The 26,437-nt window shown below is 43.6% G+C and overlaps 1 protein-coding gene across 3 annotated transcripts in view; it reads left to right on the forward strand.

Moving 5' to 3' along the window:
- fbn1 (fibrillin 1) overlaps nucleotides 1-26,437 on the forward strand; it is a 57,475-nt gene that overhangs the window by 9,421 nt on the left and 21,617 nt on the right. For all 3 annotated transcript variants that reach the window (XM_028400979.1, XM_028400978.1, XM_028400977.1), the window contains 28 exons: nucleotides 391-486; nucleotides 1,578-1,673; nucleotides 7,554-7,751; nucleotides 8,624-8,749; nucleotides 10,365-10,490; nucleotides 11,534-11,686; nucleotides 11,767-12,069; nucleotides 12,388-12,540; nucleotides 12,631-12,750; nucleotides 12,846-12,971; nucleotides 14,144-14,266; nucleotides 15,008-15,130; nucleotides 16,452-16,604; nucleotides 17,144-17,197; nucleotides 17,300-17,425; nucleotides 17,522-17,647; nucleotides 17,753-17,872; nucleotides 18,635-18,772; nucleotides 18,859-18,909; nucleotides 18,998-19,123; nucleotides 19,205-19,432; nucleotides 19,506-19,631; nucleotides 20,204-20,332; nucleotides 21,318-21,443; nucleotides 22,501-22,626; nucleotides 22,710-22,832; nucleotides 24,313-24,438; nucleotides 25,043-25,168. In XM_028400979.1, coding sequence (XP_028256780.1) covers nucleotides 391-486; nucleotides 1,578-1,673; nucleotides 7,554-7,751; nucleotides 8,624-8,749; nucleotides 10,365-10,490; nucleotides 11,534-11,686; nucleotides 11,767-12,069; nucleotides 12,388-12,540; nucleotides 12,631-12,750; nucleotides 12,846-12,971; nucleotides 14,144-14,266; nucleotides 15,008-15,130; nucleotides 16,452-16,604; nucleotides 17,144-17,197; nucleotides 17,300-17,425; nucleotides 17,522-17,647; nucleotides 17,753-17,872; nucleotides 18,635-18,772; nucleotides 18,859-18,909; nucleotides 18,998-19,123; nucleotides 19,205-19,432; nucleotides 19,506-19,631; nucleotides 20,204-20,332; nucleotides 21,318-21,443; nucleotides 22,501-22,626; nucleotides 22,710-22,832; nucleotides 24,313-24,438; nucleotides 25,043-25,168 — 3,747 coding nt within the window. The remainder of the gene's footprint in view (nucleotides 1-390; nucleotides 487-1,577; nucleotides 1,674-7,553; nucleotides 7,752-8,623; nucleotides 8,750-10,364; nucleotides 10,491-11,533; nucleotides 11,687-11,766; nucleotides 12,070-12,387; nucleotides 12,541-12,630; nucleotides 12,751-12,845; nucleotides 12,972-14,143; nucleotides 14,267-15,007; nucleotides 15,131-16,451; nucleotides 16,605-17,143; nucleotides 17,198-17,299; nucleotides 17,426-17,521; nucleotides 17,648-17,752; nucleotides 17,873-18,634; nucleotides 18,773-18,858; nucleotides 18,910-18,997; nucleotides 19,124-19,204; nucleotides 19,433-19,505; nucleotides 19,632-20,203; nucleotides 20,333-21,317; nucleotides 21,444-22,500; nucleotides 22,627-22,709; nucleotides 22,833-24,312; nucleotides 24,439-25,042; nucleotides 25,169-26,437) is intronic.

The following is a 26,437-nucleotide window of genomic DNA, read 5'->3' on the forward strand; positions in this document are numbered from 1 at the left end:
GAGCATACAAGAGTATGAGATACAAGGCCAAAGAACCTCCTGAAAACATCTCTTCAAACTTCTCTCAGATTGTAGCAGCTGATATATGTTGCAATCACGTTTTTGCAAATACAATCTCTGTGTTTCTGTGTGTGTGTGTGTGTGTGTTTTGGAAAATGTCCACAATCAACATCTCCTCCATGTTGCTCTCTTGCAGCTCACAGCGCTTCAACCCAGTGCGCTCATCTGTTTGCACACCATAAATTTCTTGGAAATTACATCTGAGCATGACGTTTGAGAAACATGCTTCAGCGTCAAGCGTGTTTATGTTGTAAATATAATCTGGAGTATGTGTTTGGGTGCTCTGAACTCAACCCCAGTGTGTGTGTGTGTGTGTGGTTCTGCCCACAGTCCAGCACTGTAACATTCGCTGTATGAATGGGGGAACGTGTGCGGAGGACAACTGTCTGTGTCAGAAAGGCTACGTGGGAAACCACTGTGGTCAACGTAAGTATCATCCCGTTAAAACCACCAGACCGCTGTGACTAACATTATCTGCAAAACATAATTATGGATTTCTTTAAAACCATGAACCATTTTCTGGCATTTTAACTTCTATAGTATGTCTAGTGCTACATAACAAAGGTTGTAAACAGTGTAAACCAAGGAAGTGAACATAGATGCGTAGATTAGCATGTCAGTGTGCTAATCTCATAAGCACTCACGCAGCCTGTTTGTCTCTGTACTGTTTATCGTTGCTGTGCTGCATAAAAAGCATAGAGGAGTAATGGAGAAGCATTTTATTGCACCTCTTTTGTGCCAGCAGATCGTTCGCTGTGTGAACGTATAATGCCAGAACCCTCTAAATAAAAACACGGAGACTTAAGAGGGGTACAATTTAGATTGTAACTGCCATGTCCTCTGTGCACTCAGGCACTTCTGTGTCTCTCTATGTGTTTGATGGCACAAAAAAAAATCACACATCAACAAGGGGAATCCACATGGCTTTCAGGCACCCTGTGGTGTCCTCAGTGGCCCTTGTGGTGATCTGGCCATTCCCACTCTCTCTGCTTCTGTAGTTAAAGGCAAAAAACGCACAATATCTTTCAAAAAAACCCTGCAATTACTACTTATCACCATAGGTGTCACTAGAGAAAAGAGACACTGTAAGTGTGTTGCTGTGCTTGCCATTGCGTTTAGCTTATAGACCTGCTGAGGTCAAGTACGGCCTCATAGAAGCATTAGCATTAGCATCTGTGCTGTGTTATGTTTTCTTTAAAACTAATACATATTAAACACAGTTACTTTTATGGAAATCAGTGTAACACAGAAAGAGGCATCGGAGGAGATGGTGTGTACGACCACTGAGCCCAAACGCAGCAAGTACAACAGCAGGGCAGGAGGACATGTGACAGTACCAAGAAGACCAGTCATAGTTTTTTGGGGAAGTGCTTGTCCAGCGACAACAAAACCAAAGCAAAGCAATCAATCCTAAATTAGTTCAATTCATCTGTTTGATTTATGTGTTCACAGAAATTAGAGACTGCATGGTGTCTGTGTGTTGCATCATTGTTTGTTTTCTCTCTTCTCCTCTCCAGCGGTTTGTGAAAATGGCTGCCTGAATGGAGGAAGGTGTGTGGCTCCCAACAGATGTGTGTGTCCCTACGGCTTCACCGGGGCTCAGTGTGAGAGAGGTACGTAATGCGTGCCACACTCTGGCGCTCTCAGCATTTCCCTCACCCTTCTTACATCATGCTGTCTCCGCGCTCTACATCCACTACTCCCTGCTGCTGAGATGGTTTTTCAGAGCCGCACGTGCTGGTTGTGTAAAAAAAAACGTGACTCCATGTTGAATGGTGGTTATATTTTGTGACTGAAGACAGTTCCTGCTTAGTCATGCCACCGGCTCCAGGAATGTGGTTTGTTGTGGAACATTTGCATGTCAAGCCTGAGCTCAGAAATGACCATTATTTTCCACATCTGCTCCGAAACGACGCTCTGGGGAATGTAATGTCTCTCTAAATGTGTGCTGTTTGTTAACTGAAGACCTCCCAACCTCCTGTGGTTGCTCTCTGGCACATGTGAGCAAAGGCTCCAAAGTATACAAGCACACGCAAGCCGAGGCTTTAGTGTGAGTGTGTGTGTAGGGGTGTGCGCCTGGGGTGACCTTCAGAGGTCAAAGTGATGACCTTGCAAAACTAATATTTGGATTGACAGCAGAGGTCTCAATTAGTGATATCCCTTTTCAACAAGGCCGTGCTTCAGTTGTCCGAGTTCACTTCAAACCTTGCAGCTATTTAGCTCTATCTGGTTGCCTGATGCTTTAGAGACGGGCCTTATCTGCTGAAGCACACCTCTACATGTTATGACTTTGGCTTCTTCTCCTTCTTGTGTTTGGCCAATGGTCTTGTGAGACTGTTGGAGAATTTAAATAAAGCATTTTTCTTCTAGATGTTCGTAGTTTTCAGAGAACACGAGGACTCACAGAAAGGACTCTGCTGTTGTGAAAGAAATGATGTTCAGGCAAAGTATACGACCACATCTGGTTTTAAATCTCTGATTTGCCGTGTTAGGTAATGGGAATGCAAACAGGCTGCTCACTGTCAGCTGCCTTTATGAATGGTAGTTCCTTGTCTGCTCGAGTGATATGTGAAACTTGCAGCTGCGTTAAAATGGCCTTCCATCTTTGGTCATTTATCCTAACATTTTAACTGGTAATAATTGAGGTATCTGTTTGTGTCCTTTTCACACATGCACCACAGACAGGCCACATAAATGGAGGCTATCCAAAGAATTCAGAATTGTTTTACACTCTTTCAGTGAAGTTGTTTATATGTTTATATACATGTCATATTGACAAATACTTGAAAACATCATTTCCTGATGCGTCGTCCTTCACATCTGGCAAGGCCAATCATTGACTACTGTTTATTAATGTTTCTATGAAACCTTCGATGCAGAAATGCCTGAACTGGTCAGAGCATTGTTATGTGTCATTTTTTTGCCATAAATTCCAAATATTTACTCGTTTCAGCCTCTCAGAGGTGAAATGTGCTTTATCTGTTTAATAGAATCTGGACTGTTGGGTTGTCATAACAAGCTAAAGGCCCTTTTACGCTGAGATCCACTAACATCAGGCTTTTGTCTGCACTTATTAGATGACAAGCATTGTTAACATGACACCTATTTCATTGACTTGTTGCCATCTCAGCCACATATTTCACTGCATTCATGCAGTCCTCACACAGTGTTCATGGAAACATATCCAAAGCAAATGCAGTAACACAGTGTCTGGCTTCCATCTGCAATAAAACACACAGTCTGTTGGTTCTGTTTTAAGTGGTTCTTCCGGTGTTTGATAGCTGAATATATCAGGGTAAAATGCAGTATCTGGATCCGGGCATATCTTCATGTGTGTGTCTTCTTGCCCAGTTGCCTCATTGACTGGTAAACTGGTAGAGACTTTGACTAAATTTTTATTCAAAACTATCATCCAAATGACATCAATACATGTGTGGAATGTAGGTCGACGGTTACAGTGGCGCTGCAGGTTCAGTTACTTTTGCTGGAATTTCCTTGGCTGTGTTCCATCACCTTCCAAGGGAAACTTATTGTGCTTTCACATAAACACAAGCACATGCATGAAGTACATGTGTGCGCACACCCCACACAGTTTATAACGCAATTTACAGAACCATGCCCCATTATGGCTTGATCTTATCACATTAGCTAGAACACGAGGTTTCCACTAGCATGTGATCTGACCGGGGGAGAAGTAGCTGCACTTGGGAGCACTGTGGAAATGTGCTGGTGCTATCAGGGTCCGACTTGAACACTTTTCTGCGAAGCTGTGTGCTGCCAAAGTGAGTGGTGATCTGCTGACCAGTGGTCCCACCACCAGGCACGGCTGACGGCAGTGGAAATGCAGTCTGGCACATCAACGTTTCCTTTGTTGGTTACAAATGTGATTTAGGTTGGAATGCAGGAATTGGTGAGATCCAGCCAGACTGCTGCAGATCGCATGCAGGGCTCCGTTGCTCCTGCTTGCAGAGTCATTTAGCTACGGAGCAATAAAGTCGAGCTTTCGGTATGACGCCATCGAGTTCACTTGGGATGGTGGTGAAAGTCTGGCCTGAAACGTGGTAACACGTGAGTCGAACACTCTGCAGCCAGAGCAATGGGGAAGTCGGTTAGTCAGCTGAGGGGCTCTCTTGTCTCTTAATGCCTCACTAACTTTCCCCTATCAGGCTCTGTTCTATCCCAATGCAAACCTCAGTAGATAAGTGTGTGTGTGTGTTTTAGCCCTGGGAGGATGGAGAAATATGCTGACAGGCCAACAGGGAAGACTCCACCCAGATATAAGACCCTACAGCACACACACAAATCACACAAACATGCATATGTGCAAATTACACATATGTAAAGGCATGTAAGGTGCATGTACAGAGAGTGCACCATCTGCAGAGGGGAGGACTGAGGAAGGGTGGATGTGGAAGAGGTGGACAGATTTGTGTGTGTACAAACATTTTGGAGATAATCCAGGAAACACTTCTGACACACTTCCCGTCGGGTTTCCCTCCTGTTCACACCGAGGCTGTTGGTGTGCAGAAACTCTGCAGTCAGCTCAGGGGGCCAGCGTTTCTATTGTGTTCAAAATGTAACTGCGCTTCAACACAAACATGAAATCAGTTCCTAATTAAGACAAACACAAGCTAATATAGCATGTTTCCAAAAAGTAGGGCAGCAAAGCAAACACAAAAGCAACATTTTTGTTAGATTTGTTGTGGTTTGAGGTCATCACTGGCTAGACTTGGGGTTGAGATGTGTGTGTGTGTGTGTGTGAACACGTGCGATTGCTCCCAGATGTACAGGACATGGGTGGATCTCCCAGCTGTATGCAGTTCAGAGAGGCAGTGAGATGACGGATGAAATGACACCATTTTCACCCTTAACAGCTGTCTGCCTCTCCCTGTTTACCTCAGCTGACTGTTTAAGTGCTGCGCTTGTGTTTACTTTGTTTCACGCTCAAATCTCTGTGTCGCTCTCCTGCACTAATTAGCAGGTATTATGTCAGATGGGGTGAATCTGATGAAAAGAACAGTCTTATAGGGGCGCCATGTGAAGACTTTCCATAGATCCTGTCGTTGTTTTTCCTCCTTTGTTGTTGCAGCAAAGACACATAATACAGACTTTAACATAGAAGATCGCTGCCAACTGGTTTCTTGACTTTGTTGACATTGATGAAAGGATTCTGATCCCATAAAGGTAAAACATTCAGAACATTAGAGTAAATGTAGACATGACTTGTTAAATGTTTCTTTAAAAAAAAAGGTAATTAGTCTTCAAGCTTCAGATAAGAAGGATACTACTCTTGTCAGCACTTGCTTCTTTCATCTTGCAGAAACCATTCCAGCCTGTTAAAGATTTGGAGACTACAGTTTGTGTTTTTCCCCTCTCTCTTGCCTCAATTAGGGCAATTCTCTGTATGTAGGAATCAGCCTGTCAGCCTTATCTCTCCTGCAGCAGCCTGCTACCAAGAAAACAGACCACAGCTCCCTTTGTGTTAGCCTTTCTTTACTGCTTACCAGTGAAGCACAGAATCTGCCTTTTATGTGGCACCAGATCATATCTCTAAACTGCTTGACTCTTGACTCTCAGATGCTTCAGATCCGCTGACCTCTGCTTCCCATGTCATGCAAGCTGCTTAAAAGTGACAGAGAATTTTGCATTGTTGTCTGCAGCAGTTTACAGCTTTGTAAAGGTGCTGTGTATCTTTAGCCTTACAGCAGTCATCATGACTTCTAACTCAATGGACCTCTGATATTCTATGGTTATATTATTTACATATATAAATCCTCACATGGGAGCAAAAAAGGGAGCACAACCAAACTGTCTGTTTTTTTAGGTGACAATTCCAGCACTTTGGTCAGTGTTTGTGCGCTCTACACAAATTTAATTAATACTCTAATTTCCGTTAATCAAAGATGGCGTCATAGGATGATTACTGTAGTGTAGTGTGAAGACCTGAAACAGCAGACGACAGCTTTCCTGACTGAGTTAACAAAGTCTGCCTACCTGCACCTCTGAGGATCACTAATTAGCAGTAGTAAAATGAAGTGTAAAGACAGCAGGGGGCATGTTTTACAGGGTGTTATGTGCAGGAACATTTAGGACAGGCTGAGATTTAGACTGGAGCAGCTGGAGTTGGTTGTATTTACTGTACAGTCGTGCAAGTAGCATTGGTCTAACTTTTGGTTAGAAGGTAAATCGGATTTTTGTTGTGACTGACCATCTGTACGACTAACTAGTAAAGTGCAAGTACCTGAAATTATTTTTGAGTAAATGTATTAAGTTACTTTCCACCTTTTGTTGGAAGAAGAAGTAGACAAAGAATCAAAAGCATTTGGTCTCCAGTGGAGCCTGAGCAGGAGGGAGTGGGAAAGAGAAAGAGAGATGACCCAGTTCTGTTTCACACAGCTCTGGTGCCAGAGGCAGAGAGACCGTAGAGGCTGTGGTGCACGTGACGGGTCTGGGCTGGGCCCCGGTCCACACGGGAAACGCACAATGTCTCGTTTGTTTTAAACGACTGCGCTGTTGGAACTGCTCTCTCTCTTTCCTCTCGCTGTCTGTTGTCTGCTGTGAAATGTGGAAATGATTTTTGCCTTTGGACCGAGTCCAGATTCTTTTGGGAGTGATGCGTTTTCCCCATTTTTTTTTCTCTCTCTGTCCCTATCTGACCATCTTCCAATCCTTCACCTGATAAGATTCAGTGATTTTGTTATAATCTGTTGGGAGTTTGCAGCTAAGGAGTGGTGTTCGGCGAGGGAATGAAGTGAGGCTTAGATGCATGGAGGCAGCTGGCTCGAGGGAATGAGGTTTAAACCAGTTTGGAGGGGAGGGGAGCTGAAGAATCTTGATGGAGGGACTTTCTTCACACTCTCATATTTATTATAAGCTATTTAGCTTTAACTCTGAAGCGGGTGGGGAAATCACCTACTGTGTTCCATACACACGCCCGGCCTCTTTTGACTTGTCCTCTAGATTGTGTATTACTATAAAAATAATGAAGAGCTGCACACTGCACTGTACATTTCTTTTCCCCTGAAATGATCAGAGACGTGCAGCAGACTGGTTTTTCATTGCCTGGGTGTCCTTGCTTGTGTCCACAGCCGCCCACACAACTTTAAAAGGTTTTCCAGACCTCTTCTCTATCTCTGCTTTTTTTCTGCCCTACACAAATATATACACACACACACACACATACACACAAAGCACCTGAGAGCCAGGCCGATTAAAATGCCTGGAAGAGACAATGCATTCTTTATGGAGTGTGTTACTGTCCGCTGTGCAGCACTTTCATCACATATAATGTACGTGTGATGTAGATGTCACTCAAAATTACATTCTGTTTCAGTGTTCTTGTTTGCAAGCCATTCACTCACAGAATCTGTCCTCTGCCTGCTTTCATGTCTAACTGGCTACCAGATCTGAAAACCTTCTCTCTCTTTTTTTTGCGTTGTGTTTGGAATACAGTTACATTTTGACAATAACCAACTCCTGGTGTATCTCTCCAGACTACCGCACTGGTCCCTGCTTTGCCTCGGTGAATAACCAGATGTGTCAAGGCCAGCTCACCGGCATCGTTTGCACAAAGACTCTGTGCTGTGCCACAGTGGGGCGGGCATGGGGTCACCCCTGTGAGATGTGCCCAGCCCAGCCTCACCCCTGCCGACGAGGGTTCATACCAAACCACCGCACCGGGGCGTGCCAAGGTAAAGTCTGTTCCTCTGTGTCTCTGTCTGTTCCTCTGTTTTTGTATCTTTGTTTTTCTCTGTCACCCTCCCTCCCTTCTCCTGCATTGACTAAAGTCTTTCTGCCCATTTTAACTCCTTCTCCTTCCTTCTCTGTTCTCTGTCATCCCCTTGTCTCTGCCTGCCGCCCCCTCAGCAGAGGATTAGGTCTAATTGGGTTAAAGTGGGGTGGGTGGCAGTGCCTCCCACTTGTGTATGGAATGCCCACAGACACCCGCTGTGGCGGGACTGTCAGAGTCAGTAACACGGGTCAGTGGCGGTGCCACGTAGGAGAGCTCATTTCTGGTAAGACGGCCCTGTGTCTGCCTGCTCCAGACCCAACAACATCAGAACCTCTGCAGGGGAGGCGGACCTGAGCCAGGACCCAGAGGAACATAGAGTACTCTGAGACTGCATCAGGTCACAGCCTCCTGCAGGTTTCCAACCCGAGACCTGCATTTTACTCTGTCCAATTCATTAAATGGATTTAATTTAGTCATCAGCAATACTCACAGAGAAACAGATTTTAAACCCAGACAGACCCGGTGCTCCAGATCAGCTCGCTGATGACGTCACAGTTATTCATTGCATGTGATCACAGCTATGACCATCTGTGTGGACATGTCCATGTGTCTTTTCTGGGGTCAACTTTGCCTCAGTTTCTCCTGTAGGAGACTTTCCTCTCCCTCTTTCTTTTTTTCCTTGTCACCCTGTTGATTGCAGGAAAGTCACAGCCAGACTGTTAAACCAGACACAATTTCAATCGGTGGTATAACTACTGTGTGTGTGTGTGTGTGTGTGGTGCCGTATTTCCTCCTGGGAGTGTGTATTAATTGTACCCTCTGTATGTACAGATGTGGATGAGTGCCAGGCCATCCCTGGCATCTGCCAAGGAGGAAACTGTATCAACACAGTGGGATCTTTTGAATGTAAATGCCCCGCCGGGCACAAGTTCAGCGAGATCACTCAGAAATGTGATGGTAAGAAATGAAGCACGCAGACGTCCTAGTAAAACTGTGAAACTTTCAGTGTCAGCTTGAATGACAGAGTAGACTGAAAAAATATTTGAAAAGTTAAGAGAGTTAAAAGCCACATCCGTCTAGATGTGGTTAGCTTCCCCTCAGTCGTGGCATTCTGATTATTACTTTGTGGGGGAAAGACCACACATAAGCCACTCTTTGCCCTTCCCTTGAAATAGGTTTAATTAAACCAAAGCAGAAGCACTGCTTTCTCTCAGTGATCCTATGTGACACTTAAATGTGAGGTTTGAAGGAATGCTGAAGTAAAATAAAGTGTGTTAAAGTGAGTTTATGGTTGGAGAAGTAACCTGCTTTTTTGTCTGAGTCACTAAAAATACCCAGAAATGTGATTTTGCATTTTTGTTATTGGATGGTTGTCTCTTAAGCTCAAGAGATTCTTACGCTAGTGTCCAACAGAACATGTCACACACAGTTTTTAAGCTGTTAAATGCATTGAAAATGGTTGGTGCCAAGTATATATACATGTATTTTATAAACCAAATTTACTTGCCTTCTATAAAGGAGTGGACATGATCCTCTCTGTTGATCAGAACTGCATCCCTAGCAACGGTCTGTTTAGCATAGCAACAGTCTTGAGAAATAACAGACTGCAGAATCCCAAGAGGTTAATTGAGACCTCTTGTCACAGAGCTAAATGTTGGTCTACAAACAACTTTAACACTACTTCTTCATCACTTCTTCCCCATCAGAGCTTCTGTTACTTTGCTTTGGTGACCCAGCTGATTTATTATTAGATATTAAGTATTGCTGTCACTTGTAGCCAACATAGCTCCTGTGCAGGCTGCTTGCTTTAAGCAGCTTCTCATCCAGATATGTCAGAGCACACTATGAATCAGAAAAGATGACGTTGACACATAGCTTTTAAAACACACTTTTCTCTCAGCTTGGGATCCTAATTATCAACTGGCTACCAGAATTATTAGCTCATAGCGAGTTTTTTAAATGGTGCCACTGAGAGACCCACAATATATGTTTCTGGCAAAACGACAATTAATAAAACCCTTCTCACATCTTATTCTCTCCCCAAATAAGGGCCCACAGTAAGCATGTGAAAAATACTGGATCATTAAAACATGAATATGACAATTTCCAGACCGAGTTTAACTCTGGTGAAATACACCGAATGAGCAAGCCTTTCTGGCACTCATTTGAGTAAAATATGTGTTGTTTAATGCCCAGAAATAATTGCCGGAAAACTTCTGGACTGTGTAAAAGACATTTCAAACGGGTCTAATTTTCAGTGTATTTCTGAACAGATGCCCGCTGATGTGCTTTTGGTACTTAACTGTGCTAACAGAAGAGCAGCTACAGAGGCCCTGGATTTAATATCCTGTGACAGTGCCCTATTTCCATTGTTATTGCCAGCATGTGCTCCATTCCTAGAGACATTCACATTTCAAGCTAGTTTTTTAGTTTATTTTGACTTCTGTCGGCAGTTTTACAATACAGTCCTCCGCTCCTCTTCTCACCTCTCTCCTCTTACTTCTCCTCTCTTCTTCTCACCTATCCTCTCCTCTCCTCTCCTCACCTCTCTCCTCTCCTCTCTCCTCTCCAGATTTGGATGAGTGTTCAAACATTCCAGGTCTTTGCGGTGTGGGTGACTGCTCCAACACTGTTGGCAGCTACATCTGCAAGTGTCCGCAGGGATTTTATAGCTCTGTGGATGGATCCAGGTGTATAGGTGAGTATTCAACCTGTCATATTGCTTGTCCAGTTCCTTCACAGGTAACTCTGCTGCTGTGTATTTGGTTTGGTTGATTGTTACTAAGGTAGATAAAATCTGAGGCAGAGCAGTTGTGCTGAAAAAAGGTGCAGCTTCATTCTCTTTCCTTTTTCCACCATGTTTCGGTTCTTCTCTCTTTATGCCTGGCACTGAGAGCAGAAAGAACTGAAATGTGTCCAATGTTCCAGCTGGTAGAATTTAGGTCAATAGTCACTTACTTGTTTCTGGTTCCACAACAATAATGAGCCATATTCTCTTGAAGCTGACTACAGGGGGACCCCTCTTGGGCTCAGACGACTTTGGCTTTTGACATCAGATGTGAGTCTGTCAGTCTGAACAGTGAGAGTGTGCAGGAGTGCCATTGAACTGTACACAATAACATACACACCAAAAAAAGCCTATAAAGCTCCCAATTTTAGCTCAGTTTAAATCAGACGGAGAAGAATTTGGGTCAGAACGGTCCATTAGAGGTACATGCACACACAAACATATGCAAACACACTCTCACATTACCCCCCCCCCCCCCCCCCCCCAGGAGAGCATGTTTGTGAGGAAGGAATGTCTGAGTCTGTCGTTCCAGAAAACTGTTTCGCCAAACATTTTACTCTGTTTCCTACTGCTAGTCTGGCCTGACTGTTTTACTTCCAACCAGGTCTATGCGTGCATGACATCCTGTCAAAGTTAACCAAGCCATAGGTGGTGTAGTCTGTCAAGGCCCTGGATGGGCTGGGTGTGAAACAAGACATTTATGTTAATAGGCAACCTGAGGGTGAGTCATACTGATACACAGTGCCAGAAACTGCAGGATGAAGGAAAGGTTCACATAAATAGGAAATGATGACTATAAGATGTGGCCTCCATTCTCCAATTATGGAAAATCTCAGGCAATAACAAACTTTTTGATTGCTCTCTTGCCAGTTTGCACAAACATGCAGACGGTCTGTACCATATAGCATATAGCATGGTTACTTTAACTGACTTAATGCTGTTGTTTCCCACAGATGCTCGTGGTGGATACTGCTACGCTAGCCTGCTGAACGGGCGCTGCGCCAATCAAAACTCACAGTTGATTACCAAAATGCAGTGCTGCTGTGATAGTGGACGCTGCTGGTCTGATGGATCCACTCCTGAAATGTGTCCTATCCGAGGAACAGGTGGGGACACTGACCGCCATGTGATGAGTCTGTGTGTTTCTGTGAGCTGATGTTTTGTTGTTTTTATCACTCATTTTTAGAGGAGTACCAGAAACTCTGCATCCAGATACCTGACACTGGAGTGCTGATACCCGGACGTGTGCCTGGGGCCCCTGAACTACCGGGCATCTACCCAGTTCCATATCCTGGTCAAACCCCTGGACAAGTTCCTGGAGTGATTCCTGGTCAAATCCCAATCCAGGTTCCTGGCCAGGTACCGGGACAAATTCCAGGACAAGTCCCAGGACAAATACCGGGACACATCCCTGGTCAAATTCCAGTTCAAATCCCAGGACAAATTCCAGGACAATTTCCAGGTCTTCTACCCATTCAGCCTGCACCGGGTATGTTCCAACAAATAAAATGACGTGTAGCTTATAACTCATACTTTCTGGTCTGAGTCACTGCATGTACACTGCCATCAAAATCCCAGTTTTGAGTAACAACAACAATCCATGCTGTGAACTAATGAGCTACATCTTAATGATGGAAATGTTTTGAGTCGGACAGCTTTAATTGTGCAACATATTCTGCAATAAAAAAAAACTCTCAAACTAATGTGCAGATGATTCTTCTTCATGTAAGATCTATAAGATTAGATTCTCACAACTTAAAGTGATATTTATTTTTTGATAGATTATCTATTTATGTGCTCCTCTCAGGTCCTGTTATCATCCAAACCCAGAATATCACCAACATGTGCCAGGCCTACCGCAACCTGTGTCTGAACGGCAGGTGTATCCCCATGCCTGGTATTGGATATCGCTGTGAGTGCAACATGGGCTTCAAGCTGGATGGAAGGGGAGAGTGCATTGGTAGGTTTTGACAGGTTTTCTTCACACTAACCTGCAACTACATGAAGACGTTTATGTTTCAGTGTTTCATCCTTTTGTTTTTTTCTCCAGATGATGATGAATGTGAGAGAAACCCGTGTGCACATGGAGAATGTGTGAACACTCCTGGGTCTTACATCTGTCAGTGTCCTGCTGGATTCCAGACCACATCAACCAGGACAGAGTGCCGAGGTCACAAACACACACACACACAGATATGTACACCCACACACACACACTTTAAGAGGATGTCTGTGCTTATTGTGCTGTGCACTTGTTTCTGTCAGATCTGGATGAGTGTGTGGCCAACGGTCGTATCTGCAACAACGGCCGCTGTGTGAACACTGAAGGCAGCTTTCACTGTGTCTGCAATGCTGGATTTGAGATTTCAGCAGATGGCAAAAACTGTCAAGGTTTGTCTTGTTAATACCAGCTCTGACATCTGCACTTCTTGAGTTAAGACATATTTAAAGCGTAGTTTTCTTTAATAGCCACAGTATGTGTAATGCTCATGTGTAATGATCCGTGGATCTGTTGGAGGTGGTGATTTAATACCAATGCCTGCTGGATGCATGTGTCATAATTTTAAATGATCATGCTTGTGGTTTAGTGTGTTTCAGCACATTAACTACAAAAAATGTTCATTACATATTACCAACTTTTTTCCATAAGACCCGATGTTATTAGTGTTTGCTTCTTAGTTTGCCGCCCTCCATTTGTTTCCATTCATTTTTAGAACATGTCTTAGATACAAGAGGTCCATCACAGGAACCCTATGTCTTACCTGTAGGAGACCAGCATACTGACAGTTACAACTACTTTATGCTGAAGTAGGCCAGTTTGGTTGCTGTTTAGCCAGAGTTCATACTTCACTCTCTCTACTTCTGTCTTTTCTATTTTCCATTTTGACAGAACTATGTCACTTTCCATGCTCATCAAAAGTGCAGTTTAATGTACAGCAAGGTGGTCAATCAATCAGAAATGAGCCCTTACATGGCTCTTTACTTAGCAATTCAATAATTTCTTTGGCAAATGCCAAGAGATTATTGATTTAAGGTTAAATTTACAGTACTTCTTTTAGCAGTATGCGTGTGGTCCGTTAAGAGAAATCAGAGCCTCGTCCATAGCAACAGTCTGTTATACATATCAGCAGTCTGTTCTTCATAAATAACAGACCACACAACATGAATGACTGATCACCACTGAGAATTCAACACACCCATGTAATAACGCCATCTAATAGAGACTGAGTGGTTTTTAAACACCACCTTTTTTCATTATGTTTCCCAAAACATGGTCTCATCCAGTCCAGCACAGCCTGGATGTTATGATATTAATGACTCATTGGAAGTGTTAAAGTTTCGAATACAGGGTGCCTGAAAAAAGTCTGTTTGAAAGCTAAAATCAATATGTTTCCTGTTTGTCTTCTTGACTTCTGGTGCTTCAATGCACTAATGAAGGTTTTAAAAATAGTCTTTGCTGTCCTCAGCATAATTCATCTGCAAACTGTGATTAAAGCAATCAAGTTCTGTGAGAATCTGAGTGTCTGGACAAATGTAAACATTTAGTTTCTGTTCTTCCACAGACCAGGATGAGTGTCTGATCAGGAACATGTGCCTCAATGGACTGTGCATCAACGAAGATGGCAGCTTCAAATGCATCTGTAAACCAGGATTCCTGCTTGATACCAGCGGACGGATGTGTGTAGGTGTGTTTGTCAGAAAGCTCCTTAATCACATCTCCACATTCATGTAGTCATTGGCAGAATATATCTTGAGTCAGTTATTCTTTTGACCTGCATTTTCAGCTCGCCTGGAAGGGGGGGGGGGGGGGGGCTACCTCTCTGGCATGTTAGTAGTTCTGTTATGAGAGTCTTAGCACATGGGGCAAAAATCCCCCTAAAAGCCTTGGAAAAATCCCTTAGCCTTCCTGGCAGGCCAGCTGGACGTGTGGATAGATGGGGCCCACCTATTTTCAGATTCTAGCAGACAGCTTTACTTAAACTTGTGCAAGACATTTGGCCTTCTGCTGACATAGCATGCTGCAGACGGCATCGTTTTGTCACATCAGATGTTGTATTGAACCTCAGATGCAACTGCAAAGACGTTTAGTAGACGTATTTACCACCCAACTTGCCAACAAACGGCCCTGTAATCTTCTCAATCTTTTCCGTGTGTGACCTGCAGCCGTTTTGCTCCAAACGGCTTCAGATCCAGACGTTTGATCTCAGAGACACTGACCTGGTTAAGTCATAACAGGATAAATAAACAGGGGAGCAGGGTGTGGGTGAACTGTGCTGATGTATGCTCTCGTTAATGAAATGTGTAGTCTGTAAAGGGGCCCTTGGGCGTCATCATCTCTCTCTCAATCCACTCACAACAGCACACACACGTAAGATACACATACACAGACTGTAAAGTGAAGTGATTTTGTGGTATGTGTTTTACAGACATTGATGAGTGTGAGACTCCAGGCATGTGTATGAACGGCCACTGCGTCAACACGGAGGGATCCTTCCGCTGTGAGTGTATGGCTGGGATGGCAGTGGGCCTGGATGGACGGGTCTGCGTTGGTGAGTATATGTAGACAGAATTTTGGATACTATTACAAACAAGATTTCACACCAGCCATAGTTGAAAAGAAACACATTTTTTTTTCATTTAGAAAGTTACTAGCATTCAGTTAAGTTGTTTCTGTATATTTACAGCTTGAGCTGGTTCTACCACTACGCATCTGTTCTGTCTGTGTTTTTAACCTAGGCAGGTAGTTACTAGCTACTTATGGAGAAGGAAAGACTGCACTCTTCTCAATTTTACTGAAGAATTCGATAGAAATTGTGACTTTGGCAAGTAAGACAACCAAGATGCTGTTTCTGGAGTAAAGCCATCCACATTTGAGCTGAGTCCTGTAAAGTGAATAGTGTTGCTGAGCTTGATAATCCAAGAAAATGTTTCATTGGATGCAAAACTGTATTGTACAGGGGTGTGTAATGCATCCAGGATAAATATCATGTTTTTCATGGACTTTTTTTTGACCACACTGGTGTACAGGTGATATGTAATGCAATGCATATCATACAAAAGCCAAGTTTAAAACCTCCAGGACTGAAAAGTATAGCAAATGGGGATCTGGTGAAAACTAGAGCTCTTTAAATACCTGCTTGAGGCTGGCTCCAAACCAATTCAGTCAGGACTTTTAGTGTGTCCAGTGGGTTCACTCACCCGCTACCTCGAATCATGAAGTATGAATGAATGAAGTACTTCCAAGGCGGCAATGTCTGGAGCTTCCAACACTCAAACTCGTCTGAGGGAAAACCTATAGATGACTTCACAAAAGAGTCATCCATCTTTATATGCAGTCCACGATTAAACATGTTCGAGTTCACAAAGGTTTTGTCCCACAGCTGTGTGCATGTGTTGTACCAGAATAACCACAAATATTTTCCAAAATAAGCAAACAGAACATGACAAAGCAGAGAATAATCGAAAAAAAACCTTATCAACATCCGCATCCTGTTCACCTATTGCAACCACATGCTATCATCACTAAGCATGTTTTGCCTCCTCTTTGTGCTCCAGGCTCTTGGAGTGCGAGATTTGTTTACGTCTTTATTTTTCAACATTCTGGCATTTCTCCAAATGACATTTTTTTTTTGCTTATTGTGTGGGAAGTGTTGAAATGCTGTTGTTCGGTGTGGGTGAGTGTCTGTCAGGATTATATCAGTGCAGGAGAATGCCTCAAATCCCTGGATATTATGGAAAGAGAACAGCCATTTGTTTTGCCAGTGTTGTTGTTTATTGGAGTTGCTGACTTTTGCGTCTCTTTCGTTTTCCTCGTCTCTTTTGCTCACACACACAAACTCTCTCTTTCTCTGTCTTGTTTTGTCAAAACAGACACACATATGCGCAGTACGTGTTACGGTGGCTACAAGCGAGGGCAGTGCGTTAGGCCTTTATTTGGAGCTGTGACCAAGTCGGAGTGCTGCTGTGCCAGCACAGAATACGCCTACGGAGAGCCCTGCCAACCCTGCCCACCACAAAGCTCTGGTACGAAGACCCAAATCACTCCACCCTTTTACACATATAGAGCCACCTCCCGCTGCTTCTAACACACACACACACACGCTTGTGTTTAATTTAGAACACACCTGCCACAGTCAGGATGACCAGATGAAACACTGCTTTTTGCACGACAAACTTGGATTTCATAAATGACAGAATAGCGGTCATGAAGTCAAGTTGTTTGACAGAGACGCCCACAGTTAGGAATCATCCACAGCCTCACCACACACACCCGCCCGCACACACACACACAAACATGCAAAAACACACACACGTCATCCAGTCACTTCTCATTAGTCCTGCCAATTAAAGTTTCTATATCAAAAGACGCCAAAGCTGCACCACATTAAGAGACACTTTTATATACATGTAGGCTAAATGAGAAAGCATGTAAATGGATAATGACATGGTATTAAATGACTTGCTTTGAGATTTCTCTGATTTTGGTAAATGTGATCTTCTCTGAAAAGCTGTTATTTCTCCTTTTATCAACCAAACTGTGCTGTTTGTGTGACTCTCTGCAGCTGAGTTTCTGGCTCTGTGTCCCAACGGCATCGGGATAACCGGCGACGGGAGAGGTAACGCACACCAGCTCGTCTGGATGTCTTCCACTGACCACGACACAACCAAATATGAAAAGAGGATATTTATTTCACGTTATTCTTTCTCTGCCTACTCAGATATTAATGAGTGTGCCCTCGACCCTGATGTCTGCCAGAATGGAGTGTGTGAGAATATGCTGAGGACGTACAAATGCACCTGCAACGAAGGCTTTGAGGTAGACCTGACAGGAAAAAACTGCATCGGTAGGTCAACGGCTAGATGATGAGGCCTGCATCTTCTCACTAAAATTGATCAGAACAAACCGTATGAGGAACGTGGTTGTGTCTGTGTGTCCTTAGATATCGACGAGTGTGTAATGAACAGGCTACTGTGTGAAAACGGACTGTGCAGGAACACACCGGGGAGTTTCACCTGTCAGTGCCCCAAAGGATTTCGATTTGATCCGGAGACGGATGTCTGCGAGGGTCAGAGACTCCGATTTGTTCTACAGTATAGTGTCACTTCACCACTGCATCTGTGTGTCTGAGATGATCAGCTTGAGGTCTGGTGTTTGTATTTGTGTCCCACAGATGTGAATGAGTGTGACTCGAGCCCCTGTATTAATGGAAATTGTGTGAACAGCCAAGGGTCCTTTGTGTGTTTGTGTTCAATGGGCAGTTCACTGGACAGCACCGGGCTGGAGTGTATCGGTAAGCAAGCAAAAACGAAAACAACACAAGAGTCGACATTAACATATTCATACATTTTAAAACCAAACATTGATATGGCATAAAAACACATTTACCTAATTATTTTAAGCCCTGTTTTCTAACTTATTGACTTCCCGCTGTCATAACAGTCACTGTAAACATGATGTCTTGTGAGGCTTAGTGCTGTCACCCATTTGTAGCACAACTAGCCACAGCTTCAGTATGTCATTTTGCTCCTAATGTAGTCAGTACACGTGTTGCCACAAGTGTTTTCTGTTGCCACAATTGGGTAATTCGCAAACATGAACCACACTGCATCTCTGTAACATTACTCCACTCTTCCCCAGATGGCTCCTACAAGGTTTCACACTGAGTCTTCTGTTACATGCGAGACGCAATTCTATCTCTGTAGGAATGCTATCTATGATGCGTGTGAGGCTCTTATAATAACAATCAGAACCTGTCAGTGGCAGAAAAACACACACATTTTTAATGCTGGCTATAGTGTTTTTGCACAACATTGGACTGATTCTCCAAACATTTTTGTTTGCAATTAATCTTTTACACACAAACACATAGGCCAAGTTAACAAAATACAATAATTATTCTTTTATTTTAACTCTGCTGCAGCTCTGCTGTAAAGTCTGATAAAGGGACAAAAAAAAAAACTAAAAACAAAGCAGCAGTTAATTAAATCTGTTTGATACGAGTATGTGCCAGACCAGCTACTTCATTGTGCCGTGGTTGTGTTTCATGAAACAGAGACAACTAAAAGCACCTGCTGGCTGAAGATAATCAATAATCGCTGTGAGGTCAATATCAACGGAGCCACACTGAAGTCGCACTGCTGCGCCACGCTGGGGGAGGCCTGGAACAGCCCGTGTGCCAAATGTGAAAAAGGTGAGCTACTTCTCATTTAGTTTTCTTGGCTTTTTGTTAAATTAAATAACAACATTGACAGAATGTTTTGACCAATCATTTTTCAGATCCAATCTGTGGTAAAGGCTTTGCTAGAGTCAAAGGAAACGTCTGTGAAGGTAGGAGCTGCTTTGATGAAGTCAGACGTGTGTTTTTATTTTATTGAGCTTGTTGCTGATGTTGTTCTCTTTATACTGTGATACTCAGATGTGGATGAGTGTCAAGTGTTTCCTGGTGTGTGCATTAATGGGAAATGCATCAACACACCTGGCTCCTTTTTCTGTCAGTGCCCTCCTGGAATGACAGTGGACGTGAGCGGCAGGACATGCATTGGTAGGTTTTGTATGTGTGTCCTGTTGTGTTGCTGTTACCTGATGTGTATTAAATGTTTTTTTTTATAACAAATGTGTGCAGACCTGCGTACGGAGCATTGTTACCTCACCCATGAGGACGAGCGCTGTGGGGCTCCCATCTCAGGAAAGCACCGTGTGGATGCCTGCTGCTGCTCGGTTGGCGTGGCCTGGGGCCCTGAATGCGACGAATGTCCAGACAGGGGGACTCCAGAATATAACCAGCTCTGTCCTCGGGGGCCGGGCTTCTCACACAGGGGTGACTTCATCAATGGCAGACCCTTCCTTAAAGGTATTGTGCCATTCACAGCCTGTGCTGACTGTTGCATCATTGATCTCTCACCTGCTGTTACCGCTCTGCTCAGATATAAATGAATGCAGGATGATAAACACGCTGTGCTCCAACGGGAAGTGCAGGAACACCATCGGCAGCTTCCGGTGTCGCTGTGATAACGGCTACGCTCTGGACTCAGATGAGAGGAACTGTACAGGTGAGGCTTTGATTACATCAGTCTGAGATATTTAAAGTCATGTGTCGAGCAGAATCGTGAACTTTCAGGAGTCTTCATCGGCAGCTGACATAAGCTTAGCTTCTATATTTGACTGTGCTGCATGCAGAACATCTACTTTAAGGATGTACCAGCTTTATTGTGCCTCTACAAGTCTGGCCATTCTTCATCAGCCCCCCCTCTCTGTATCCTTCTGCCAACTCTAATTACAGTAAAGTGGTGTAAAGCCTGCATTGCCTACTTTCAGCTCATTCAGTCTAATGGGAGTCTGGCTGCTTTGGACTTGTTGGAGCTGGTCCCTGCAGTCTGCTTAGCTATTTTACTGCTCTGCACACATCACAGAATAGGCTTTAATGCCATTTATTCATTCTGAGATAATGTATGGGCTCCTAGTGAATAAATGATGGTTGAGACCTTTTAACCTTGTATGAGTGAGTGGGAGATGGAGACTCTGTAGACTTTACCTTTTCATCTAATTTTAGAGCCGTCCCGTCATGTCAGCAGTTGTTAAATAAATGATTTATTAAACTCAATAAATTATTTGTTTCCTGTAGACATTGATGAGTGCCGCATCTCTCCGGACCTCTGTGGACAGGGCAGGTGCGTCAACACGCCGGGAGATTTCGAGTGCGAGTGCTTTGAAGGCTATGAGAGCGGCTTCATGATGATGAAAAACTGCATGGGTGAGTAATGAACCCACACACCTGCACACACACTCACACACACAAAAGATGCTTCCATTTATGACTCACCTCTCCAGCTTTTAGATGATTTGCTTCAGCCGTATGCTTTCATATGAAATCATTTAGTCTGTGAGGACTCGAGTGTGAAACCTGATCTCCTCTCTCGCACACCCTATTAAAGAGGCAGTATCTGAGAGTGGAGGACTGTGCAGAGCCAATAAAGCTCTCCAAATATGGGGAAGGCCTGCCACACAATCCCAGGCCCAGGATCACAACCCAGCCATCCCCTTCGCGCTCCCTTTTGGGCCATAAGCTCTGGATGAGGTGCTTTGGATGACATGCCAGACCTGAAACTCACTGTTTGGGCGAATGATGTAATCTGAATTTTGCAGACTGAGTGTGTGTGTGTGAGAGAGAGAGAGAAAAGAAGGAGACTTTATTTAAACCCCTGTGGATTGTTGAAAGGGCCCAGTTTGGCACAAGGGTCTTTCCAATCACTTCGCAAAATGGGTCCATAAAATCTTAAAGATAATTATTCCTTATTACATACCTGACTTGACCGGAGTGTGAGGGACTTACACACAATCTGCTGCCCAACAAATGATTTTTATATCCTGCTACAAGTACCGTCTGTAAAAGAACGTAATGCTCTATTTTTGCTCCGGTCTGCCTTTTTACGTTGTTTGATTAAATTTGAGAGAAATCAGACACACAGAATGTCTCCAAATAGACCAAAACGCATTTACACACAGGCAAAATAGAAATCTGGAAATAATGTGACCAGTGATTATTTACCAAACTTCTCTTCTTCTTTTCTTTACTGCAAGCCGAGCTGCTTGTATTCTCTCACTGTGCAGTTACAGACTGTCAATCTCCTTTAAAATGATCAGGTCATTGAGTTTCACTGGAAACAGATGAGACATGAAACAAATGTTTGCCGACATGAGTCCGAGTGTGACGAGAAAATTGTGTCTGTGCGTGTTAGACATCGACGAGTGTGAGAGAAACCCCTTGCTGTGCCGTGGAGGAGACTGTGTAAACACAGAGGGCAGCTTCCAGTGCGTCTGCCCCGAGGGACACGAGATCGCCCCCGATGGGTCGGCGTGTTTAGGTGAGTGAGTTCCTGTTTCTTTTTTTCTTTTCTCTCCCTTCATCTGTGTGGCAGTGTGGACTTTCTGCTCTATAGAATGAAAAGAAAAAGCTAAGTGAGAGGAGATGTTGTCTCAGAGCAGACAGAAGGAGAGGCGCGCTCTGCATCATCCCTGTCCATCTGTCTCTGTGTGTGGGCGCACTCTATTTGAGTCTGCTAATGTGTGGTATATATATATTGTTTGATAGATGGGCTGCCATGAGCTCCTCTGGGCCTTTGTGTAGGTTGTGCACTTTTAACAGAGCACATCAGAAGATCTTTTTTGCTGTTTTTAGATATATATTTATGTATTTAGACCTTTACAAAGCTGTCCTTATGTTTTATGTTCTTAATGTTGGGTTTATACTTTCATTTAGAAACGTCCTTAGAGGCCAGTCTTTTCTGTGTCTAGTTTTCGTTGGATAATTGACAAAGACTCGGCCATCTTGTTGTGTATAAATAGACTGGTCTTTGCTTGTTCTGTAAAATGTCCTGATGAAAGCTCTGTGCTGAAACATGTGGGCTGAATAATGAACAGAAACTTACAGTAAGTTTTGCTTTTATCACATTTTCCCAGAGACAAGTGAAGAATCTTTTTTCTGTGTTTTCAGTAGTGTCACAGCTTAGCAGTGATTATGCTTTATTAACAGGGTGTCAGCCTGATGACCTAATGCAGAGTATGAAAGTTTCAGTCCATGACATAATGTTTAATCACTGCCTGTTGAGCTATTTATTTTCTTTATTACTCCTTACGTTTTAAAAACAGTGAAAGCATTACTGAATACTTACCCCTAACCTCTTCTGTGGATCGTCTTATTATATCGCAATTTTTTAGTCTTAGTGATAATAAACTTTAGTTATGTAGCACTTTCAGACAGATGTGTGGTCTTTCAGGTTCTCCATCATCCATCTAACACTAGTCATCTGTCTTACTGCCTTGACTTGGATATTATGTCCATGAATTTAATCTATCTGCCGACAATGAACCGTCGGCTTGTATGTATGTAGACATTTGCTGATCGCTTTGGTTTTTCCACAGATATCAATGAATGCGAGCTGAGCGACCGGCTGTGCAAGAATGGTCAGTGTGTTAATATGATCGGTCGCTACCAGTGCTCATGTAACACGGGATACAAATCCACTGAGAACCGCCTGGAGTGCGTTGGTATGTTTTGACATCGTCTCCTCACAAATACACAGATTCTTTGATTTTGTTGAAGTTTTAAAGCACCTGTTCCTGTTTCCCAGACATTGATGAGTGCACCATCGAGAACGGCGGCTGCGAGACTTTCTGCACTAACTCAGAGGGCAGCTATGAGTGCAGCTGCCACAGTGGATACGCCTTGATGCCCGATCTGAGAAGCTGCACTGGTGAGTAGCCGTGTGAGGCAGTTGTTATACGGCGGGGACATTCTTGTATCCACTTTGTGTCTCATTTGTCAAGATGTGGCAGCTAAAGCAAAACTGTCTCTCAGTGACATGTTTTATAGTTCAGATTGTCTTTACATTACACATGTGGTGGTACAAGAATACTTCAAAGTTTGTGTCATAGAGAGCAGATTTAAGAGCAGGAATAAAAAGGCACATTAAGAAAAGCTTGTATATACACTGGAGAGACACTGCCGTGATGTGGCTGGCACGTGTTTAAAGGGAAGAAGGTTCAGACTACATCTGAAGAATGTTCGTTATTAACTTCCAAATGTTAGCAGACAGTGATAGATGGTGCTCATTGGTTATTCAGGCAAAGTTCAAAGAAGTTCATTTTGCTGGATGACAGCAGGTTTTATGCACTGCTGATGAGGCTGGGTCCTGTGACTCCTTTTCCTTTAATTACCAGAGACAGATATACAGACAGAGATCAAGGCAGTAGAGGAGTAATTTGAGAGAAATAGTTTGAGAGCCGTATCCTGATTCGACCCTTACACAGCCTGCTGTTATGTATGATGTGTGATTTATAAGACAGTGGTTTAATGCAGAGGCTGCATCTGCACTACCGTTTGTGGTATTTTTCTTTCTGGGTAAAATACAAATCAAAGCTGTCTCAGAAAAAAATGTACATTGTGTAGCCATGTGCCTGAAGGAGGAGGACTGCATGGTGAAGAGGTGGGCTGCTGGGTTTGTAGCAGAGAGAGCCCAGAAGATGGCCCCCATCCTGGAAGACTTGTCACTCTGACACAATCCATGACAGATGAATAGATAACCTATTGTCACAGAGTTGGGCATCTCATAGAAACATGCACTTATCTCTAAGAAACTCAAGAAACAAGAAACAAGCTACCATTTTTGAGGAGGATGCTGAAAGGTTTCTTCAGACATGCGTGATCATGGACGAGTCAGGGGTCCACTAGAGTCTCTGTCCTCCATGAAAGCCAAATCATTGTGAGTGGGTCTGGGTTTTCCTACTAAACGACACTACACTTATCTCTGAGAGAGAAAACCACAACGGTTCAGTGTGGGAAGCTGACAAGAGGAGTGCTCTTTAACCAGGAAAGCTCCTAAGCGATGATGGCGGAAATGTGTGATCACCTCATCAATCAATTTTCCCCCTCAGACTTTTTCCTTAAGAAGAAGCTCAGTGATGGCCATCATCATTAATGTATCACATTATAGAGTCTAAAGAATGCATCCACACTACCAGTGTAGGTAGTGTGGATACATTCTTTAGACTCTATAATGTGATACATTATTTAAACAGTGTGAAAATGTAGACCAAATTTCAATTTGTCTCCTTTTACTCCATCATCTCCACACTCTAATGTTTTGTACATTGCTGTGTGTTCAGGTCTATGCCTGACTTATCTGCCTTATCCCTTTTCCTTTATCTTCCTGCTTTTCTGTCTTCCATCATCAGACATCGATGAGTGTGAAGAGAGCCCAGACATCTGTGACGGCGGCCAGTGTACCAACACCCCGGGGACTTACCAGTGTCTGTGCTTTGACGGCTTCATGTCATCTGAGGATATGAAGACATGCCTGGGTAAAGGAAGCACAATATATACTTAAATAACACTGTAGATAAACCATCTGCTGCTCTACACTCTTCAAAGATGTGAGTCATGAGAGTAAGACTCAATGACTCAGATCTATGAGTCTGTGTCTTGAGTAGTGTTGTTGTTGATTTATCAGATGGTGAACATTGTGTTAGCTGGACTGTAGGAATGTGTGACATTTAGATGTCTGGTTCCACTGAGCGAGAAAACAAAAACAGTGAGGACCTCTAAATGGGTCTGCACAAACACACACAATGTCACTGCTATATTTATTCAAAGTCGACAGAATTTAAAGCCTCAATACAGCTGATGATGTCATTATTTTAAGACTCACTGAAATGTGTCACATCATATCCGTAGAGAAGATTGAAGCAAGGAGTTTTCTTGAAGACGTTTCGCTGCTCATCCAAGCAGCTTCATCAGTTCTAACTGTTTGGTGGGGAAACATCATATCAAAACCTGTTTGACGGGTCAAATCAACAAACGCTCATTGAGTCGTTTTTGTCGTTATAAACTTTTCCTTAACTTAGTCATGTTTAGAACAGATTAACATTCTTAAACTTCCTCCTTCTCCTCTTCCTCCCCGCCTAGATGTGAATGAGTGCGAGCTGAACCCAAACATCTGCCTGAGTGGGAACTGTGAGAACACCAAGGGGTCCTTCATATGTCACTGTGACATGGGATACTCTGTGCGCAAGGGAACCACGGGCTGCACAGGTAAGAACAAACACACACAAACATTCAGGCGAACAAACAACAGGAAGAGTGAAAGGACGGTGAGTCAGTGAATGCCTGCTGCGAATTATGTGGTGAGGGAGGTGTGTGTGTGTGTGTGTGTGTGTGTGTGTGTTAATTGGTATTAGTGACAGCAAGTTGAAGTGAGAGGTGAGAAATGAGAGGATGCAGGGAGAATGTCTGGCTAACCAGAAGCAGCTTCAGCATTACTCACCCTCAGTGAAAAGCTCCTGTCTGATTTGATGAGAAACACGTTCACAAGCACGCGTCTCACACACACCAGCAGCAGCAGCAGCAGTGAGGTCACTATCTTCCATCAGACGTGTGCATCACATTGCACCTTTGTTTATCCCTTTGTTGCTCTTTCATTAAGGTCAGTTAAACATTACGTGATGGTTGGAGGAGTTCTGCAGCATGTAATAACCTCTATCAGCTCCAGAACACATAAATACAAAGTCCATCCGGCCGCTGGAGTTCACTGCCTGTTTGGGCTCACTTATCGTCTAGCCGGAATTAAGCCTGATTTATAATGCCACTTAAACAGTTTTGTGATTGAGGACTAGTTGTGAGTTTGGCCGTTCCTCGAACAATGAGTCAGACACACAGTCAGCAGCAGCAGCAGCAGCCACGTCTTCCTTCAGACGCAAAAAAACAGGTTTGTCTGAAGTGTGATCAGTCTCCACACACACACACACACACACACACACACACACACTCATTCTAATCACATTAAAATGTCCATACAGTATTCTCCTTGTTTTGAGAAAGCTGAGAAGTCAGTAAAGCAGCCGGTTCTGAATCACAGCTTTGGAATTTCATCTCCAGACCAGGGAATCAAGACGTTAATTCCTCTTGGGCCGGCTGGATGTCTTGTTATAGACAAGCGAACAAAACCTGCTACTCTTTTTGGAACAGATCCCCATCCAGTATATTCAGGCAAAAAAAATGCATAAGAAATTGGTTGTCATTGTTGAACTGCCTTATGTGACCATGTTGGTATGTGTGGACTAAATCTTCTCGCATGCGTGTGTGGCGCTCTCAAGCCCCAGATCTGATCCAGCTGTTGATGAAGCTCCCACAAGAATTATTTCTGTTTTTATTCCACAACAGTGAACACTCAGGGGCAGGGCGCGAGTATCTCTATGTACACTTAAGCACTTGCGTGTGGATTGGAAAGTTAGGCCTGGGTGGAGATGTACTGGTGGGGGTTTACGAGGCTGGGAGTGTCTTAACCTTTTATACTGATCCCCT

The sequence above is a fragment of the Parambassis ranga genome, chromosome 3, assembly GCF_900634625.1.
Source record: "Parambassis ranga chromosome 3, fParRan2.1, whole genome shotgun sequence".
Classification (NCBI taxonomy): Eukaryota; Metazoa; Chordata; class Actinopteri; family Ambassidae; genus Parambassis; species Parambassis ranga.